At 49.6% G+C, this 17,408-nt stretch overlaps 3 protein-coding genes and 1 long non-coding RNA gene across 5 annotated transcripts in view; 2 read left to right on the forward strand and 2 right to left on the reverse strand.

The window, feature by feature from the left end:
• The window catches only part of LOC127060589 (olfactory receptor 14J1-like), a 9,543-nt gene extending 9,104 nt beyond the window's left edge, over positions 1-439 (forward strand). Inside the window, exons 2-3 of the mRNA XM_050984264.1 lie at positions 108-164; positions 254-439. Of these exons, the coding sequence (XP_050840221.1) occupies positions 108-164; positions 254-439 (243 nt within the window). The remainder of the gene's footprint in view (positions 1-107; positions 165-253) is intronic.
• Positions 250-5,127, forward strand: LOC103824718 (translocon-associated protein subunit beta). Of its 2 annotated transcripts, none has more exons than XM_050984181.1 (6): positions 250-338; positions 2,103-2,257; positions 3,141-3,239; positions 3,577-3,685; positions 3,842-3,919; positions 4,600-5,127. In XM_050984181.1, the coding sequence occupies exons 2-6, from the start codon at positions 2,103-2,105 to the stop codon at positions 4,708-4,710; spliced, it is 552 nt and encodes a 183-aa protein (XP_050840138.1). In that variant the 5' UTR covers positions 250-338; the 3' UTR covers positions 4,711-5,127. The 2 variants fall into 2 exon arrangements, with proteins under 2 accessions (XP_050840138.1, XP_050840137.1); XM_050984180.1 differs by lacking the exon at positions 250-338 and adding an exon at positions 372-512.
• A 480-nt stretch (positions 5,128-5,607) lies between these two features.
• On the reverse strand, positions 5,608-6,368 carry LOC127060560 (uncharacterized). The gene is made up of 2 exons (XR_007779773.1): positions 6,202-6,368; positions 5,608-6,082 (listed from the first exon to the last, which is right to left on the reverse strand). It is a non-coding gene; the product is annotated as an uncharacterized LOC127060560 (long non-coding RNA).
• Positions 6,369-7,418: 1,050 nt separating this feature from the next.
• CCT3 (chaperonin containing TCP1 subunit 3) lies at positions 7,419-16,697 on the reverse strand. Its single transcript, XM_018924223.3, has 14 exons — positions 16,566-16,697; positions 14,499-14,560; positions 13,939-13,989; positions 13,794-13,856; positions 13,109-13,205; positions 12,331-12,448; positions 11,961-12,147; positions 11,344-11,493; positions 10,772-10,904; positions 10,228-10,309; positions 9,933-10,113; positions 9,178-9,423; positions 8,438-8,569; positions 7,419-7,763 (listed from the first exon to the last, which is right to left on the reverse strand). The coding sequence occupies exons 1-14, from the start codon at positions 16,594-16,596 to the stop codon at positions 7,659-7,661; spliced, it is 1,638 nt and encodes a 545-aa protein (XP_018779768.1). The 5' UTR covers positions 16,597-16,697; the 3' UTR covers positions 7,419-7,658.
• Between the last annotated feature and the right edge of the window lie 711 nt (positions 16,698-17,408).

The following is a 17,408-nucleotide window of genomic DNA, read 5'->3' on the forward strand; positions in this document are numbered from 1 at the left end:
CTTCACTCCTTCCTCACTGCTTTACACATCCCTCACGGACGTGGGCCGATTGCTCGCGTGGCCAGAGCTACTTGTGGTGCCGAGAGACACATGCGGCTCTTCTCCAGAGCGTTCCTTACGAGAGCCCGGCCCTGCACGGCCACCGCTACTTCCGCCACCACTCGGTAATGGGCAGCGCAGGAAGCGTGCCCTGCGCAGGCGCGGAGTCCCTGCGTGTGCACGGGTCTAGACTCCATTTCCCAGGGGGGTATAGGGATTGCCTGAGTCGCGGTTCGTGTGCGTCATTTCCGCCACGGTGGCGCTGACTCGTCTTTGCGGCGTTGGTGGCGGGAGAGACGGTGAGGGGCGGGAGGCCCGGACCACCTGGAGGCCGTGTCCTCGGGCCTCGGGACGGAGCGGGGGGCGCTGGGAAGGGTCTGTAGGAAAGGGCCGCTCGTGAGCTCTGAGGGGTCAAGAAGGACCGGCCGGTTTCTGGCGCTGGAGCGTCAGAGTCGTGGTCTTCCGTGGGCAGGGTGGGTGAAACCGGGCGGTTCCCTGTTGAGAGGTGTCCTTGGTCCCCTCTGGGCCCCTGGGCTTCGTGCGTGGGCAGGAGTAGCCTGGGCTGCATGCGGTGCTGTGCGGCTGCAGGAGGGCACGACTGGGGGGAAGGAAGGGGCTTCTGGCACCCGCGCTAGGACGGGCTGGGCAGGCGGGTCCGTGCCAAGCCCGGGAGGTTCAGCGAGGCCAAGGGCAGGTGCTGCACCTGCATTGGGGCAACCCCAAGCACAAACAGGCTGGGGAGAATGGATGGAGAGCAGGCCTGGGAAGGATGTGGGGGCATGGGACATTGACAAGAAGCTCAGCATGCCGTGGCAACGTGCACAACGTGCACTGGGAGCCCAGAAAGCCAACGCTGTCCTGGGCTTATCCCCAACAGCGTGGGCAGCGTGTGAGAGAGGGATTCTGCCCCTCTGCTCTGCTGAGACCCTCCCCTGCAGAGCTGCCTCCAGCTCTGGGATCCCCAGCACAGGGAGGACAAGGAGCTGGTGCAGTGAGCCCAGGGAGGCCACAGAGATGATCCAGGGGCTGCAGCCCCTCTGCTCTGGACACAGGCTGGGAGAGCTGGGGGTGTTGAGTCGGGAGACCCTAGAGCCCTTTCCAGGGCCTACAGGGGCTCCAAGAGAGTTGGAGGGACTTTGGACAGAGGCCTGGAGTGACAAAAGGCAGAGTGCCAGAGGGCAGAGTTAGATGGGATATTGGGAAGAAATTGGTGCCTGTGAGGGAGGTGAGTCATTGGCACAGGTTATCCAGAGAAGCTGTGGCTGCCCCGTCCCTGGAAGCATCAAAGGCCAGGTTGGATGGGGCTTGGAACGACCTGGTCTAGTGGAAGGTGTCCTTGCCCATGACAGGGGTGTGCAGTTGGTCTTTACAGTCCTGTCCAACCCCAAGCACCCTGTGGCTGTGGAAGGCAGAGGCCCTGATATTGAAGCAGTTTTTGCATTTAAAAGCCTCATCAAGTGTCCTCATTGATCACATCTGTAGTTTTCCTGTTGTCTCCTTGTCCTCTCAGCAGGGTGGCTGCAGAGGCACTGTGTTTGGATAAGTCAGACCACGTGGCCTGAACCAGGGACTTGTGCAGAGGATCCTAAAAGCCACTGGAGGGAGTTGGTGGTTCTCAGTGGCTGGAAATAGGAAAAAATAATGTTGGAAGTGAGGAGCTGTGCTTTCTAGGAACTAATTCTGTTGTGTAAGACAGTGCTGGAAAGTTGCCAGGCTTTGCAAGGGCAATTAACCATTAGTTGCTAAAACTGATGAAATTGTTAATTACCAAAGCTTTTGCTCTGGAAGTTACTAGCAGAGGCTTAGTGATCTGAAAGCTTTGCCTGTTATTAAGATGTGCAGGGCCAGGGCTTGGACTTGATGATCCTTTCGGGTCCCTTTCGACTCAGGATGTTCCATATTCTGTAAAAGGGAGTGGTACTCGCCAGGGCTTTGAAAGGGGAGAAGACCGTGAAATTTTTTTCCATGGCTGCAGATCTGAGACTCTGCTGTGCCAATTCTTACATCCTCACAGGCAAGTTCAGAGATTTCAGATGAGCAATTCCATTTCTTTGTGTTTCTAGATGAAGCTCCCTCTTCTTGCCGTGTTTGCCCTGGTGTCTGTGGCTCACTGTGAGGATGGTGCCAGGCTCCTGGCCTCCAAATCCCTGTTAAACAGATATGCAGTGGAGGGCAAGGACTTGACTTTGCAGTACAACATCTACAATGTTGGCTCCAGGTAAGCCCTGTCCAGGCTTCAGTACTGACCACGAGCAAATGCTCTCTGTGTGGCTGCATGGTACAAGGCAATTTCTGAGCTCTGTGATGTGCTGTTGCTTTTGCTCCTTCTAACTCTGAGCTTTCCAGCAATGCCTGAAGAATTGACCCTGAAATTTGCCTATTCCTTCCTCTTCCATTGTCCCTGCGTTCACCTCATGGCTGCTCAAGCTGTCAGTCCAGCATGGTGGTTCCTGTGGTGTCCTGTGACACTCTGTTCCCCACTCAGGCAGCTCCCTTTCTTGGCTTTGTGAAAATTCCTTTTTACTATCAGGACTTAACTAAGGACCTGTCAAAGATAAAACAGGACCTCCATCATGCTGGTAAAAAGCTTCATTTGCAGAATGAAAAGCTGACTGAACAAAATGCAGGACACTATTAAAGGGCTTTGAGATTTTTGTTTTTTAGATTTTTTTTTTTAAAGGCAGAGTATTGCATACTGAGTGCAGTACTGCTAACAGAAGAATATATGGTGCTGTAATGTTGAATTGATACAACATTACTGAGATCCTGTAATTTTATATGTGGGATTTGGTTATTATTTAGGCCAGCATGTGTATCCATGGGATGGTATCTGAAGTTCAGGAAACTGCCAAATCTTGTGGAAAAAATGATGTTTTTCCTGTCCTTGTGGTTGTTTCTCTCAGCTTTGCCTTCCTCCCTCTGCAGTCTCCCTGTAAGGCACCTCAGCTCTCCTCCCCATCTTATACTGGTGACATTTCATCTCTGAAAAATCAGTTCTTCCATTTGGTCAAGATGGAACTGCCAGTGCACTTTGCTGCAGAGCCTGTGAGCAGATGGCAAAGCTTAAGATTCCTGTCTCATCCCTCTTTTGTTGTGCTCAGTGCTGCCCTAGATGTGGAGCTGTCAGATGATTCCTTCCCCCCAGAAGACTTTGGCATCGTCTCTGGCATGCTCAGCGTCAAGTGGGACAGGATTGCTCCGTATCTTTTCATGTTTTGAAATTTCTCCCAACTCTCCTTCTTGCCCCTGAGCATCCTGCAGCTTCATCCTATCTTCATCTCCAAACCCCTCCTCTTCTGGATGGTGCAGTGTAAAAACAAAGTTCCTTGCAGACAGGACCAGGTCCTGGGGTAGTTCCTCTGCCTGTGGAGGAACAGCTGGGTCAGCCTTGGGTGGGTCTGGCTGTCTGTGACCACGAGCACTCAGATCTGCCAGCAGCACTGACTTTTGCACCTGGCTCCTGGTTGCTCTTTCCCATCTCCTCCCTTTTCTTCCTGGGATGAAATACAGCAGTGTTCCTTAACGTCCAGCTCCCAGAGCCAGCAACGTGTCCCACACCGTGGTTCTACGACCTCTCAAGGCTGGGTACTTCAACTTCACCTCTGCCACCATCACGTACCTGGCACAGGAGGGTGCCCAGGTGGTGGTAAGTGGCTGATTTATGGGATCCCTGCAGACACACCTGACCACGCTCCCGGAGCTGCTTGGTCGAGGTGATGCATGTCTGTGTTGCTCTCACCCTGCCCAGTTCTGGAGCGAGCAGGGAAGGTGGCAAAGCCTGTCTTTTCCCTGCCTTTTCCAGGTTGGCTTCACCAGTGCTCCTGGGCAGGGAGGAATCCTGGCTCAGCGTGACTTCGATAGGAGGTTCTCCCCTCACTTTGTGAGTACCTTTCAATTGACAGTGGAAAAGTGCGCCATGGCAGCTGCAGCCCAGTGTGGTGGCTTCCTGCTCGCACATGGTGTGTGTGGCTTCCCCTGCAGTCACCTGGAGAGCTCCAGAGGGAGCTGGAGTTAGTTCCTGTCAGTTTTCCAGAGGACTATCACAGAAGCAGCTGAGTTTCCATCCCAGCTCCCTCTGTGAAGGAGCTGTACTGTGGCATTTGAGGCAGAAAATCAGAGAGTAGAATCTTAGAACCTCCTATGCTGGAAGGGACCCACAAGGATTGTGGAGTCCAACTCCTGGCCCTGCACAGGACAACCCCAGGAATCCCAGCCATGCACCTGTCAGCCCTATCCAAACTCCTTGAGCTCTTGTGAAGCTCGGTGCTGTGACCACTTTCCTGGGGAGCCTCTTGCAGTGCCTGGGAGAGCATCCTCTGGGAGAAAGAGCCTTTTCGTAATATCCAGCCTTAATGTCAGCTGTCCTGACACAGCTGTGGGCGCTCCCTCGGGTCCTGTCACTGGTCACTGAGGGCAGAGGTCAGCGCCTGCCCCTCTGCTTCCCCATGTGAGGAAGCTGCAGACAGTGTGAGGTCTCCCTCTCCTCCTCTGACTTCATTGCTCAAAGACTCCCCTGGCCTGGATTATTTTGACTTTTCTCTTAACAATTTCTCCCTCTAGCTGGACTGGGCGGCATTTGGTGTGATGACCCTGCCCTCCATCGGCATCCCCCTGCTGCTCTGGTACTCGAGCAAGAGGAAGTATGACACCCCCAAGAGCAAAAAGAACTGAGCAGAGTCCAATGCCAGCAGCAGCCCAGAGCTCGGGAAAGGACACCCCCAAACCCCCAAGAACAGTGGCTGGGTCAGGATGGTGCCATCCCCTGCGAGGTGCTGCCTGCATCCTGCTTCAGCCCTCTGGGCAAAGGATTCGGTGGCTGCAGCAGCAGTTGTGAGGTATCCTCTGTGTTCTAATGGAGAAACAAGCAAACAAAAAAGACAACCAGAAGTCCCAAACTACCTTGTCCAGCCTCTTTGGAGGCAGAACCCCTTTTTCCTCTGCAGCTGCAGCAATCTGAGTAGGCCTGTCTGTGGGGCTCTGCCCCCTCTGCTGCCTCCAGCTCCCATCTGCCTGCTGCAGTTTTCTGAAATACGTTCCCTCTCCTGTGAAAATTTAAAATGTTTAATAAAGGACAATAGGAAACAAGGACCATATAGCAAAGGTTATTATGGGTGCATCTTGACCTTGAGCCAAGAGCACACTGTCACTTCGGGGATACCCCTTAAATACATTTTCCCTTACATCAGCCTGTTGCGTATTCATAGCCCCTTAGGGATATCCATAAACTAGTTTACATATTCCAGGAATGATTTTGCATGGCCCCTCCTTGGGTCTGCCTTTTCAGAGCATGCCTGTTTCGTGGCTGTGGTTTTGGCTCCTCTTTATCACTTCCAGTTTGGTCCCTACTCCACACTATCTTCAGATAGAGAGTGCTGATAGTTGGCAGATCTGTACAGGTGTCCTTGTCCTGTGTTCATTGGATGTCATCCTATCCAAGGAGGCATTTTAACACAAGCAGCTATTTCACTACTATGTCTAAGCTTAATTAATAACAAATAAAAACGACATCTTTATAACAAAATTACTTTAATATTACATATATAGAATCCATTTTAATATTTGCAAAAAGCCAATATCATATATCTATAACAGTGTCATATCTCAGGGTCACCAGGTGCTGCCTGCCCTGTGGGACAGAGATGGCTCTGGTGACACCACAGACCTGATTTGACAGGATGTCACAGCTGGTGCTTAGTCCAAAAGGAGCATTAAGGGAGGTCCCTGTTGCTGGTGTTCTCTGGGTGGCCATGATGTGTTTTGTTGAGGAGAGGACTGTGTTGTTGCTGGTTTTTTCTGTTCCGCACATGGATGAAGTGTGTTGAGGATTTTGTAATATAAAAGGAACACCATGACAGGGTGTGTTGCACCTGCAATACAGGTGCAGCACCTGCCCTTGGCCTCACTGAACCTCCTGGGCTTGGCACGGACCTGCTTGCCCAGCCTCCCAAACCTTGAGTCTTGATTCAGAGAAAATTCTAGGAGAAATATGCTCTAAAATGATTGTTTTTGTCAAAAGAGAGGGCTTCAGTAAGTCCTCTTTCTTCTGCCAATGAGAGAAATGGATACCAGGGGATGAAAGTGAAAAAAACCCGTATTTATTAACAGAAAATACGGAAATTACAACAAAAAGAAAAAAAAGGGAAAAAAAATTTTGAAACTTACATCCCACGTCGCTGTGTGGCTGAGAGGCAGAGGTCGTGACTGCCCTTCTTTTTCTATGAGGACAGGGCAGAATAGTGTTCACAGAAACTGGAACCCGTTGGTTTTCTGGCGTGGGTCTTCTTGCAGCGGCTGAAGTTGGTGGATTTTGATTTCCTTTCTTGTGTCGGTTCAGCTCCTCCAAGAAGCCTCTGGTTCGCGGCGGTCCCACCGGCTCCCCCGAGCGGCCGAAAAAGAAAAAAAGCAAGCCGGAATAGTTCAGAGAAAAAAAACCAAAGCGATTCCTGGTACAGCCTCCAGGCTAGGGGAAGGGAAGGGAAAAAACCCTTCTGCTTCCCTCTAGCAGCAGAAAAACCCCAAGCCTATCCAAAAAAAAGGAACAAGGTAGTCCCGGTCCACCCGGAGCACCCAGAGAGGAGCTTGAACAGACCCCGCCCAGGAGCTCAGGGCTCCCCACATCTGGCTCCATCTTAAAGCTAGTGTTCGTTTTCTGGGCATAAAGCCGAGATAAGGGAATAAAGCGTCATCATAAAATCACCCTGTGACATGTTGCTTGCACCACTGTGCTCTCCAAGCCAGGTTGCCTGCAGTGTGCAGTGAGAGTCAAACTCTTCAGCCAGGCTCACAACGGGGATATTTCTTCTTCCTCTTGTAGAATCAGAGTAAAGTGATAATGGAGTAACAGGGTAACAGACTGTTTTTGTTTGGAAGGGACCTTATAGACTATCTAGGTCCAACCCCCTCCTACTAGACCAGGTTGTTCTAATTCTTCTCCCACTGCCAGGAATGGGGCAGCCCCAGCTTCTCTGGGCCACCTGTATCATTGCCTCACTCTCTTCACAGGGAGGAATTCCTTCCCAATATCTCATTTTTTGGGCCTAGCCCAGAGGTGAGGAACCTCGAACAAGGGGGTGTCTCCAGGACAGACCAGAGGCGCAGAATCCCCCTCTCACCTGCTGCCCACACTGTTGGGGATGAGCCCAGGAGAGTGTTGGCTTTCTGGGCTGCCAGTGCATGTTTCCACAGCATGCTGAGCTTCTTGTCAACCCATGCCCCCACATCCTTCCTAGGGCTGGCCTCCATCCATTCTCTCCGAGCCTGTTTGTGTTTCGGGTTGCCCCAACACAGGTGCAGCACCTGCCCTTGTCTCACTGAACCTCCAGGGCTTGGCACAGACCCGTCTGCCCAGCCCATCCCAGCACAAGGATTAAAGACAGAAACAGCCTGAAACAAAGTATTTATTTTGAGGTGAAGAGAATTTTCAGTCAGTAACCCTCACTCCAGAAGCAGTGCAGTGTTACCAACAGCCACTGCTTTTTCCCCATGCTCAGGGTGTTTTCCATCCCTCCCGGACTTGAAACTAACTTTTCCAGGCTCAGCCTTGAGACCAGGCCGCTGCATTGAGCTCCTCCCGTGTCAAGGTCAAGGCAGTTGGTTCTCCCCTGGGAAGACTCAACCTCTCACTCCTGGGTGGCCTCTGGTGCTGCAGACTGCTTGCTTTGGTTGTCACCCTTCTTTTTGTGCCCCGAAACGATGTCGTCAATACGGAGGAGGAGGACTGCAGTCTGCAGAGAAACCCCACACCCAGGACTCAGCTAGAGCTCATGACAAAAGATAAAACCAAACCTGCCCAGCTTTCACACCACACAATCCTCAGCCTGGATTGAAATGGTTCTTCAGCACAGGAAAGGGGAACAGTGTCTCACAGGCTTGTGGGAACACCAAGGGGCTGGTCTCCCACCACCATGGAAACAAGGACACCCTTTTTTTCTTGTTGACTGATACTGAAGGGACACAGCATCCCTTCGAGGAACAGCCTTTGATCCAACACCAGCAAGGTAATGGCAGGATCTGTAATGGGAAGGGCAGCTGAGACATGGCAGCCCCAGCCAGCCAGAGGGATAGAGCTCCCATGACCACTGATGATTCCAGCATGTTGCTGGCACGGGATTGCTCAGGCACAGCTCTGTCTGGCACTGGCAGCAGTGAGAGCACTCTGCACCATGTGCAGGAAAAGGTGGGATGAAATATGATGAAATTCAGCTGCAGGATCAAAATGAAAGCCTGAGTCTGGGCTCCCACATCCCTCATTATCCCACCTCCAGCAACAACGAGCTCAGACACCAGCATGCCCTGCACTGGGTGTGATGCCCACCCAAACACCCCAGCATGCAGGGAAGGATGTCTTCCTCTCCCAGATGATACCCAGAGAGGCTCTGAAGTTTCCACCTCTCCTTACCTCCACAGCTGTTTTGTAGGTCTGAAGTTTGACGGCCAAGGGCTCCCAGATCCCCAGCTCCTTCATGTCAACCAGGGCTCCAGTCTCCCCATTCACCCCCCATGTCTGGCTGCCTTCCTGAGTGTGCTTGGCCTGGAAGCAGAAAGACAGGGTGGGTGACATGGCAATTCTCCCTCTGGAGTCTCAAACTGACTACGTGTCAGACATGTTTTATGAAAAATCCTTTTGTTAGGATTTTTTCTCCTGAGAAGCTGAGAGGCCTTAGAAACGAAATGTAAACAATAATTCTCTGCTGCTGTGGAATGCAACAGATGCATCTTTGATTGGTCTCGTAGTTGTTTTTAATTAATGACCAATCACAGTCCAGGCTCTCTCAGACTTGCTGGTCAGTCATAAGATTTTATTATCATTCCATTGCTTTTCCTTTCAAGCCTTCTGATGAAATCTTTTCTTCTATTCTTTTAGTATAGCTTTAATATAATATATATCATAAAATAATAAACCAGCCTTCTGAAACATGGAGTCTCTTCCCTCATCCTGGGACTCCTGTGAACCCCACCACAACTACAGGCTGAGGAAACTGTAACAGGTCATTAGAATATTCATGGTTTTGGAGTTTATACGAGTAAGAGTTACTGACAGCACAACAAGGGCACTGTTCTGAACGGTGCCTGATCCCAGGAGCTGGGTGAAGTAGGAAAGGGCTGACTCTCTCCTGCTGCCCCTGCCACACACCATACCCTGAGTGACGTCAGAACACGGATTGTACTAGCGCCACAGTTCTGGATCAGTGTCCGGGGAATGACTTCCAAGGCCTGGGCCACTGCACGGTAGGGCCACTGCTCCACGCCTGTCATGCCCTTGGACCTCTCTGTCAGTGCATGGGCAACGGCCATTTCAGTGGCTCCCCCGCCGGGCACCAGCTGCGGGTCCATGAGGACGTTGCGGCACACCTGCATGGCGTCTTGCAGGTTGCGCTCCACCTCCTGCAACAGGGACAGAAACCCAAAACTGTTGAGGTTGGAAAGCTAACATAATCAAGTCCAAACATTCCCCCAGAACTGCCAAGGTTGCCACATCCATACATTTGCTAAATCCATCCAGGGACGGTGATGCCACTATTGCCCTGGGCACCCTGTGCCAGGGCCTGACCACACTTTCCATAAAGAAATTTCCCCTAATATCCAATCTAAACCTCCCCTGGTGCAACTTGAGGCCACTTCCACTTGCCCTGTAACTTGTTTCTAGGGTGAAGAGCCCGACCCCCAGTAGGCTAGACCCTTCTGTCAGGCAGTACTAAACAGGGAGCAATAAGGTACTTGCTGAGCCCCCCCCATCTCCTCCTTGTGCTCCAGACCCTTTCTCAGCTCCACTGCCCTTCTCATTAGTAATTTCAGCACCACACCAGCTGAAAGGCCAGCCCACAGTCTGCTGGCCATGACTCATCACAAAGGTGGCTGGCACAGGAAGTGAAGCAGCCCATGCACTCACTCACCGCTAGGATTTCCTTGCTGGCTCCCCTCAGGATGATGGTGCAAGCCTTAGGATCTTTGCAATCAGTGATGAAAGCAAAATACTCATCTCCTATTTTTTTCACTTCGAAGAGCCTGGCACCGGTTCCCACATCCTCCTCCCGGAGCTCATCGGTGCGACTGACGATACGAGCTCCACAGGCCCTGGCACACCAAAGCACAGCATCACACTCACACATCAGAGCTAAGAGAGTGAGATCACAACAATTCTGTGTCAGGCATGGTGGGATTGAGTTCCAGACAAGAGCCAACACCTACCTGGCAATCCGGTTGTTGTCAGTCTTCCTCACCCTGCGGATGGCCGTGATGTTGGCTCTCATCAGGTAGTGCTGGGCCAGGTCTGAAACCAGGTTTGTGTAATTTCAGTAATGAACCAGCAGTATCACGTCAAATTTATCTGTTTATCAGTTATCAATCCAGCTATTTTAATTCCAGTCCTTGAAGCAAAAGGGGTTACAGGAGAAAATCACCTAAATGTAGCTTTTTAAACCAGGCTGCAAGGCAAAATTGTAGCACAGCTCTCCAGGGATTAAGACTCAGCTTTACTCGTATTTTTGTATCTTTCCCAAATGCTGGAAGAGCAAAATATTATTGTAGGAGTCCACTTTCACAAAGCAACATCAAGGATGAACTTCAATGCCCTATTTGCTGGTGTACACCAAGTTTGGGAGTTGTATTAGTTTGCTGTTGTGTTTTTTTTTTTAAGTTTCGGTTGGGTTTTTTCTAAGTTCCTGAGCAGTGCATTTAACACCATAAACCCCACTAAGATGAATTCAACACAAAAGATCACATGTGCCATTACCAGAAACTCCTTTTTCCGTGATGACCAGATCTGGCTTGACTCTTATCAGATCCTCACACATCTGCTGAATATACTCTTCCTCCATCTGCAGGATTCGGGCAAAGTCTTCCTCCCGAGTAATTTCAATGTCAGTCTGTATAAAAGAGGTGTAAACAGCTTAGGTACTCATTCCAACCCTCACAATGTTAGACACACCTTCCCTAACTTCAAGCAGCTCAACTCGTCCAGTATAACCAGGGCAAGAGTCAGGGATGAAAACCACTGATCAAATAAACTGTGACACTGTGCCATCTAAGCATTAACCTTAGTTCAAGCTCAGAAATATTTTTTGCCCTTGAGCAGCACTCAGATACACAAATCACTATAGCTGCTTCAATGAATCAAAATGCTGTAGCCTCACTCCTATTTTTCTGGAGCCCACAGCAGAATTAGCCCCCACATTCAACAGGCCTCTGAAAGGTAGAACACAGAAAGCCTTTCCCCACCTGCAGTTTTAAAAAGCCATCTACATTTGTTTGTTTCACTCATTCTAAATCAAGATGTGCAGATGTCTCCACCAGGACTCACTTTACCTGGCTCTCTCCTTTCTTGTACTCCAGCGAACAATCCAGAAGGACGATGCGTGGATTCTTAATAAGGCGACGCATTCTGGGATGGGTCACGTCTTTATTCACCATAATTCCACGCAAAACACATGAGTCCTCACTAAAACCACCTGGAATCTGACAGACACAAGGCAGAAAATCAGGTGAGTCAGTTTAGTCTACAAAAACTTGTGTATCTGGAAACATCTCCTGAAGCTGTCCCACATCTGGAAAAGGGAAAACATCTCCCAAGTAACCATGGTGCATCCAGACCACTATACAAGTTTAATTTTAAGCACACACTGACTTAGATTTTAAGTGAGAAGCCATGAAAGAACTTAAAAAACTTTTATCATTCTATTGTCTGACAACAAGTTTCATTTTCCATATTCCAAATCCAACTGAAATTATATTTTTGACAGGTACTATTTTTAAAAGAGTTGAAACTGCAGCCCCTGTTGGCATTGTAAATGAGCCATATCTTCATGGATTATGTCTGTGGATTGCAGAGAAGTAGCACCAAATTCTTCCCAACACACCTACAATAAACTAGTTCAGAACAAAAAAGGAGGATGAGGATAAGAAACAGTTCAGGACAAACTCACCTTTTCTACTTTTGCATACTTTTTAATATCAATTTCTTTTCTGCCATTTTCTTCAAACTCCACAGTCTTAACAGCATCAAGAGCAATGCTGCAGGCCAAGTCAGACCAGCGGTTTATCGCCTTGGTGTTTATTGCACTCTTAATTATTTTAAGCATCATCTCTTTATTGTTCACATCCACTGGAGTTCTGAGATAAAGGAAAAACCAAAGAGCAAACTGAGTGTTAATTCCAAACAACAATCTAACCCTTCTGACTCCCTCTCCAATTTTGCTAAGTCATATTGACTGACACAACTGCCTGAAGGAGCAGCTCGAAGCAGTGCAGAATGTCCACATCCCTCCTCTCTAACTTCCACCAGCCCATACTTACCCAATTTTCTTCAGAATACTGATCATGTCATCAAGAGCCTTACGATAAGCCCAGATGATCACAGTTGGGTGCATCTGTTGCTCAAGAAAGTGTTCAGCAACCGAGAGCATCTCTCCAGCTAAAAAAAAAAAAAAAGAAAAATAAATCAAAATTCTCCAAGTTAGTAGGACAATCAACAGTCAAGAAAGGAGAGGACATACCAGAAAAAACGTATCTTCTATCCACAGAGAGAGCTTTAACATCACCTATATCTTTATTTACAATTAATTAATGTGGTTATCATGGGGAAAGAACAACTTTCAAAAGTGTGGAGCTGATCACATGATGGTGCCATGAACCCAGCATGCTCTTGAACAGTAAAACCCCCTTGTCCCTAAGGAACACAAAAGAACACAGGCGCACACCACTGCTCCAAGGTGAAGAACAAAAAGGGAAGTTTATTTCCTGACTCCAACATTTATAGTTTTCCAAAAGTGACAGTGGATTGGAGGGTGACAGTGCCACCTCTCCAATGCCACTGGGCAAACCAACAGTCCATCGAGTCTCTCCTCCTCCATAAAGGAATGCAAAACAATGTGTTATCTACAGAAAGTGTGTGAGAAAGTTCTCCTCAAGAATGTAAACATCAGAAGGCTTAGAAAATCCTAGAAAATCAGGGCGACACCCCCTCTCCATTTCAAGGTTAGTAAATAACTAGGATGTGTCTCATCATGGGCTCTACTCAGAAAAAAGGGTGAATTTTAGCCTTTATGCAAAGTGTTTGAATCTGTCTCCTTACCAAGAATAATGACAGATGTGGTCCCATCTCCAACTTCTTCATCCTGAGTGCGGCTGATCTCTATCATCGATTTTGCAGCTGGATGTTGAACTTGAATCTAGGTAGGAGCAAGGGGCATGAATTTGTCCCAGAATATTAAAGCAGAAATGTCTCACGTCACACAACGGAACAAATACCACACCTTTAATACAATCAAAGGCATTCTGTCCAACAAAAACAAGGCTTTTTCTTTCTTTTTGAGACCAAAACCAAGCCCTTATATTTGACAGGATTGTGTCTCTTCACTGTTTTTCAGGCATTTCAGGTTTTAGGATGTTTTTTTAACAGCTCTTGCACCAGACAAACAATAATGATTTCTAGGTCTGTAATGTGGCATTGTGAACACCACCCTCTACTCAAAAAGTCTCAATGCAGTTGATAATAGCTCTAATTACCAAAGACTTTGCATCAGTCTTGTAAACACTCCATGAAAACTTCCCACTCTAGAATCAAACCTACATTTCTGTAGAGCAAGAATATTTGGTGGATATTCATTTCTCCCCAGAGAGAACCTTTCCTGGAGCAGCTGGTTAGCACTTGCTGGCTTTCAGGACGGGTGGGGAGATCACACAGCTCCACTGTCACCCAAGATTCAGGCACACACTGACTTATTGTTAAGCAAGAAAATCCTTTAGGAGAAACTTACTTCTCTAAGAATAGCATTGCCATCGTTGGTCATCACAATCCCACCCATGGGGTCCAAAAGCATCTGCAACCACAAGAGAATCAACACTTGACTGCTCTGTCCCACATGTGTCTCACTTCTAGTCAGCTGCAGCACAGATTCTTACCTTCATCATTGCTCTCGGTCCCAAACATGTTCGGATAATGTCAGCAATAGTCTGGGAGGAATCAAAGAAATGAGGTAGTACAGGAGGGCATCAAAAAGCCTAAAAAATTCCCATAGTGAAATCAGCAGCCCCTGCAAAATTTAAGTCATCCAACAACTCTGCTGAGGAGTTGACTGAGTTGTTGAGATGCAGCCACAGTTAAGAATTGTATGAAAATGAGAATATAGGGATTATCAAGACACTGGAACCACACTAAATTATTATCTCAGTCAGATGTCAAAACTGAGACACTTTCAGACTTTGCAGAGAAAAGGGGTTTGGTTGGCTAAATCCCTCCATGGTTATTTATAGGATACCTATTAAATAAACAATGCAGATATTTTGGTTTCATACAGAATTTTTATATAATAGTACAGAAATCTTCTGCTAACATAGAAAATTATTTTCTATGTTGCTTCTTCTTCTACTCTACGTTCATTTCAAATAGAGAAAATATTCCACATTCAGTTTCCCCTCTGAAATACATAAATACACACACACACGGCCTGAGAATTTGGTACCTTTGCAGCAGTGATGTTTCCTGTCTGGACTTTTCTTCCAGATTCACGTTTTGTATTCTGACCTAAAGGATACAGAAAAAAATAAAAATTAATCAAGAACAACACATCAAGGATGCAGTCACCGTTCAGTCACACATTCAACATGTGACCAGACTGATATTCAGAGTTTACAATACAAATACTGCAGTCATGATGAGAAATACACTGATAGAAAACTGTTAGTGAAAACCAACACTCCCTATTATAACAGAGCTCCTTGTTAGCATGCTGAGACAAAGCTTTGCAACCCCGAAACAGGACCTATTACCCCAGAAAATCGAACTGCAGTGACTCACTAGGATCTGCCAGATCTCACAAAGCTGAGGAGCTGCTATTGTACAGTCAAAAAAAGTTACACAGGCTCATGCACAGTAAACAGAACTGGGTGATAAAGTTCATCCACCAGTGTTACTTTGGCACATGAGGGTGAGCAGCAGCTGTGGTACCAAGTGGCTCACCACCACAGCCGGAGACCAGCTGTCAAAAATCTCAGCCCTAAGGCATATATGGGCTCAGGGATGTTTTTCTGCTATTGCAAGCCTATCCTGAACATGCCCAGATTTATTCAGGAGCAGATGCATGTGCACAGGGAGGTGTAAGACAGAACAAAAGGAAACAACAGCAAGAGCAGCACCACGTCTCAGGCAAGCAGGCTTATAGAAAAGGGGTGGTGGGCTATGACAGGGTCTATTGGGTTAGCAGAGAACTGAATGGATGGAGAAGAGAATGAGATACCCAAACGGAGAAAAAAAAAAAAAAAAGCCCTGGGAATACCTCATGATGGTGGATGGTGAGAGAATCACAGAATGTTTTGGGTTGGAGGGGACCTTAAAGACTACCTCGTTCCAAAACCTTTTCATGGGCAGGGACGTCTACTAGAGCAGAGCTCCAAGCTCTGTCCAACCTGGCCTTGGACATTTCCAGGGATGGGGAAGTCACAGCTCCTCTGAGCAATGTGTGCCAAGGCCTTACCACCGTCACAAGTAAGCCACCCAACCCTATACTACACTAACCTAACCTAATCACTACAGGCCCTTGCCTTATGTCCCTTTCCAGCCCTCTTGGAGCCTCTTTAGGCCCTGGAAGGGGCTCTGAGGTCTCCCTGGAGTCTTTACTTCTGCAGGCTCGACACCCCCAGCTCTCCCAGCCTGTTTCCAGAGCAGAGGGGCCGCAGCCCCTGGATAATTTCCGTGGCCTCCTCTATACCTGCTCCAGTAGCTCCGGAAGCCCAAGAATTGGGGTTCACATGGGGTTCAAACGGGGCAGCACAAAGCAATGTGCTCAGAAAGACGTGAGGACAGCCAAGAGCACGGAACGCTGCCAGAAAAGGTCTGAACGCAGCGGGGTCCGGGATGTGGGCAGGGAGCTGCGAGGGGGAGCTCGGGCCGCGCCGGGAGCGGCAGCGATTCCCGGAGGGGCTGAGCCCTTGGAGCGTATCTGTGGACTCCTCTAGATCGGCTCCAGCAGCTCCAAGAACTGGATGCCCGGCAGGACAGGCGGGCCCGGCCGGAACGGGCCGTGAAGTGGCGCCCGGCCATGAGGAGACGCAACATGGCGGCGAGTCAGGCGAGCGGCACAGAAGGGCGGGGGTCCGGCCACCCCCTCGCCCTCCGGGCCGGGCTCGCTCTATTGTTAGAGCGTCTAAACGCTGGCATTTACCTTCTATTCTACACGCTCGCCAGCTCGCTGCCATTGCTAATTGCCATCCTCCACCTACACAACCAAATCGGTGCATTATAGTTCCCAATACTTAAACTCTCACATTCCACATTAAACAGCTCTTGATCAAGCCTAGCCCTACTCCCAGGATTCATAGTTAAAGCCTCCCTATACGGTTTACACCTATGACTCCCCAAAGCCCACGTAGAAGCCCACATTGCCGGTTCCATGCTACTAGCGGCTCTACGCCTAAAGCTCAGAGGCTACAGCATCATACGAACCACTATCCAAATAAACCCCTTCATCACCCTAGCCCTATGAGGTGCAGTAATAACCAGCGCTATCTGCCCACGACAGATCGGAACTTACTGAGAACCAGGACGGGGCGCGGGCCCATCATCGCGGCAGAACCTTCTGGAGCCTCGCGGAGCCGCCGCCGCCAATGGCGCGCTCGGCTGGGAAGTGACGCCCGGCGCAGGGGGCGGAGGGCCCGCCGCACCCAAGGCCGTGCGGAGGGGAGGAACGGAGCAACGGAACTCCTCCCGCCGGAGGAGAGGCGGCGGGCCCCGCGGGGCCGGGAGTGGACATTTCGCTGCCGCCTCCCCTTTGCAGCCGGAAAGCAGCGGGTCCGAGATGTCACGGGCGCTCTCGACTCGTAAGGGCAGAGCTCAGTGAGCCCCCTCGGTCAGCAGGGTGGTCTCGCCCAGGCGTCGCTGCAGGCAGCGGAAGGACGGAGGGTGAGGCGGCCCCGCCTGTCCGACCGCGCCGGGCCCGGGACCGCCTGATGCCCCCCCAAGCCTCTGCCTGCCTTAACCCCCGGCGTGGATCAGCCGGGTGCCTCCCGGCCCCAGTTTGACACGACCAAAGGATATTACTATTATTATTATTATTATTATTATTATTATTATTATTATTATTATTATTATTATTATTATTATTATTAAATTTTATTATTATTTGGCTGGGTGGGGGCGGTGCCACTGCGCCCACCCCACCGCTCCGCAGTGCCTTGGGGGCTGCTGGAGAGCCCCCCCAGGGCGCTGGGGAACAACCCCTGCGCCTCAATAAACGGATCCTCTTCTTTCCAGGCCTGGAGGGTCGTGATTTGGGGCTGGGGGAGGGCAGGGGGCTCCTTCTGGGTTACAAGGGGGGACCCCGGTCTGGGGGGGGGTCAGGGACCCCAAGGCCGCGCGGTTTGGGCGGGGCCACGAC

This window comes from Serinus canaria, chromosome 25 (assembly GCF_022539315.1).
Source record: "Serinus canaria isolate serCan28SL12 chromosome 25, serCan2020, whole genome shotgun sequence".
NCBI classification, from domain to species: Eukaryota; Metazoa; Chordata; class Aves; order Passeriformes; family Fringillidae; genus Serinus; species Serinus canaria.

Excerpts from the sequence above, each read along its gene's own strand:
- LOC103824718 (XM_050984181.1), top strand. The coding sequence starts at position 2,103 with ATGAAGCTCCCTCTTCTTGCCGTGTTTGCCCTGGTGTCTGTGGCTCAC. Across the intron at positions 3,240-3,576 it reads AAGTGGGACAGGATTGCTCC|AGCCAGCAACGTGTCCCACA; the intron begins GTATCTTTTCAT and ends TCCAGCTCCCAG. Across the intron at positions 3,686-3,841 it reads AGGAGGGTGCCCAGGTGGTG|GTTGGCTTCACCAGTGCTCC; the intron begins GTAAGTGGCTGA and ends TGCCTTTTCCAG.
- CCT3 (XM_018924223.3), bottom strand. The coding sequence starts at position 16,596 with ATGATGGGCCCGCGCCCCGTCCTGGTTCTCA. Across the intron at positions 12,148-12,330 it reads AGTATTCTGAAGAAAATTGG|AACTCCAGTGGATGTGAACA; the intron begins GTAAGTATGGGC and ends CCTTTATCTCAG. Across the intron at positions 10,905-11,343 it reads ACAAGAAAGGAGAGAGCCAG|ACTGACATTGAAATTACTCG; the intron begins GTAAAGTGAGTC and ends TCTTTTATACAG.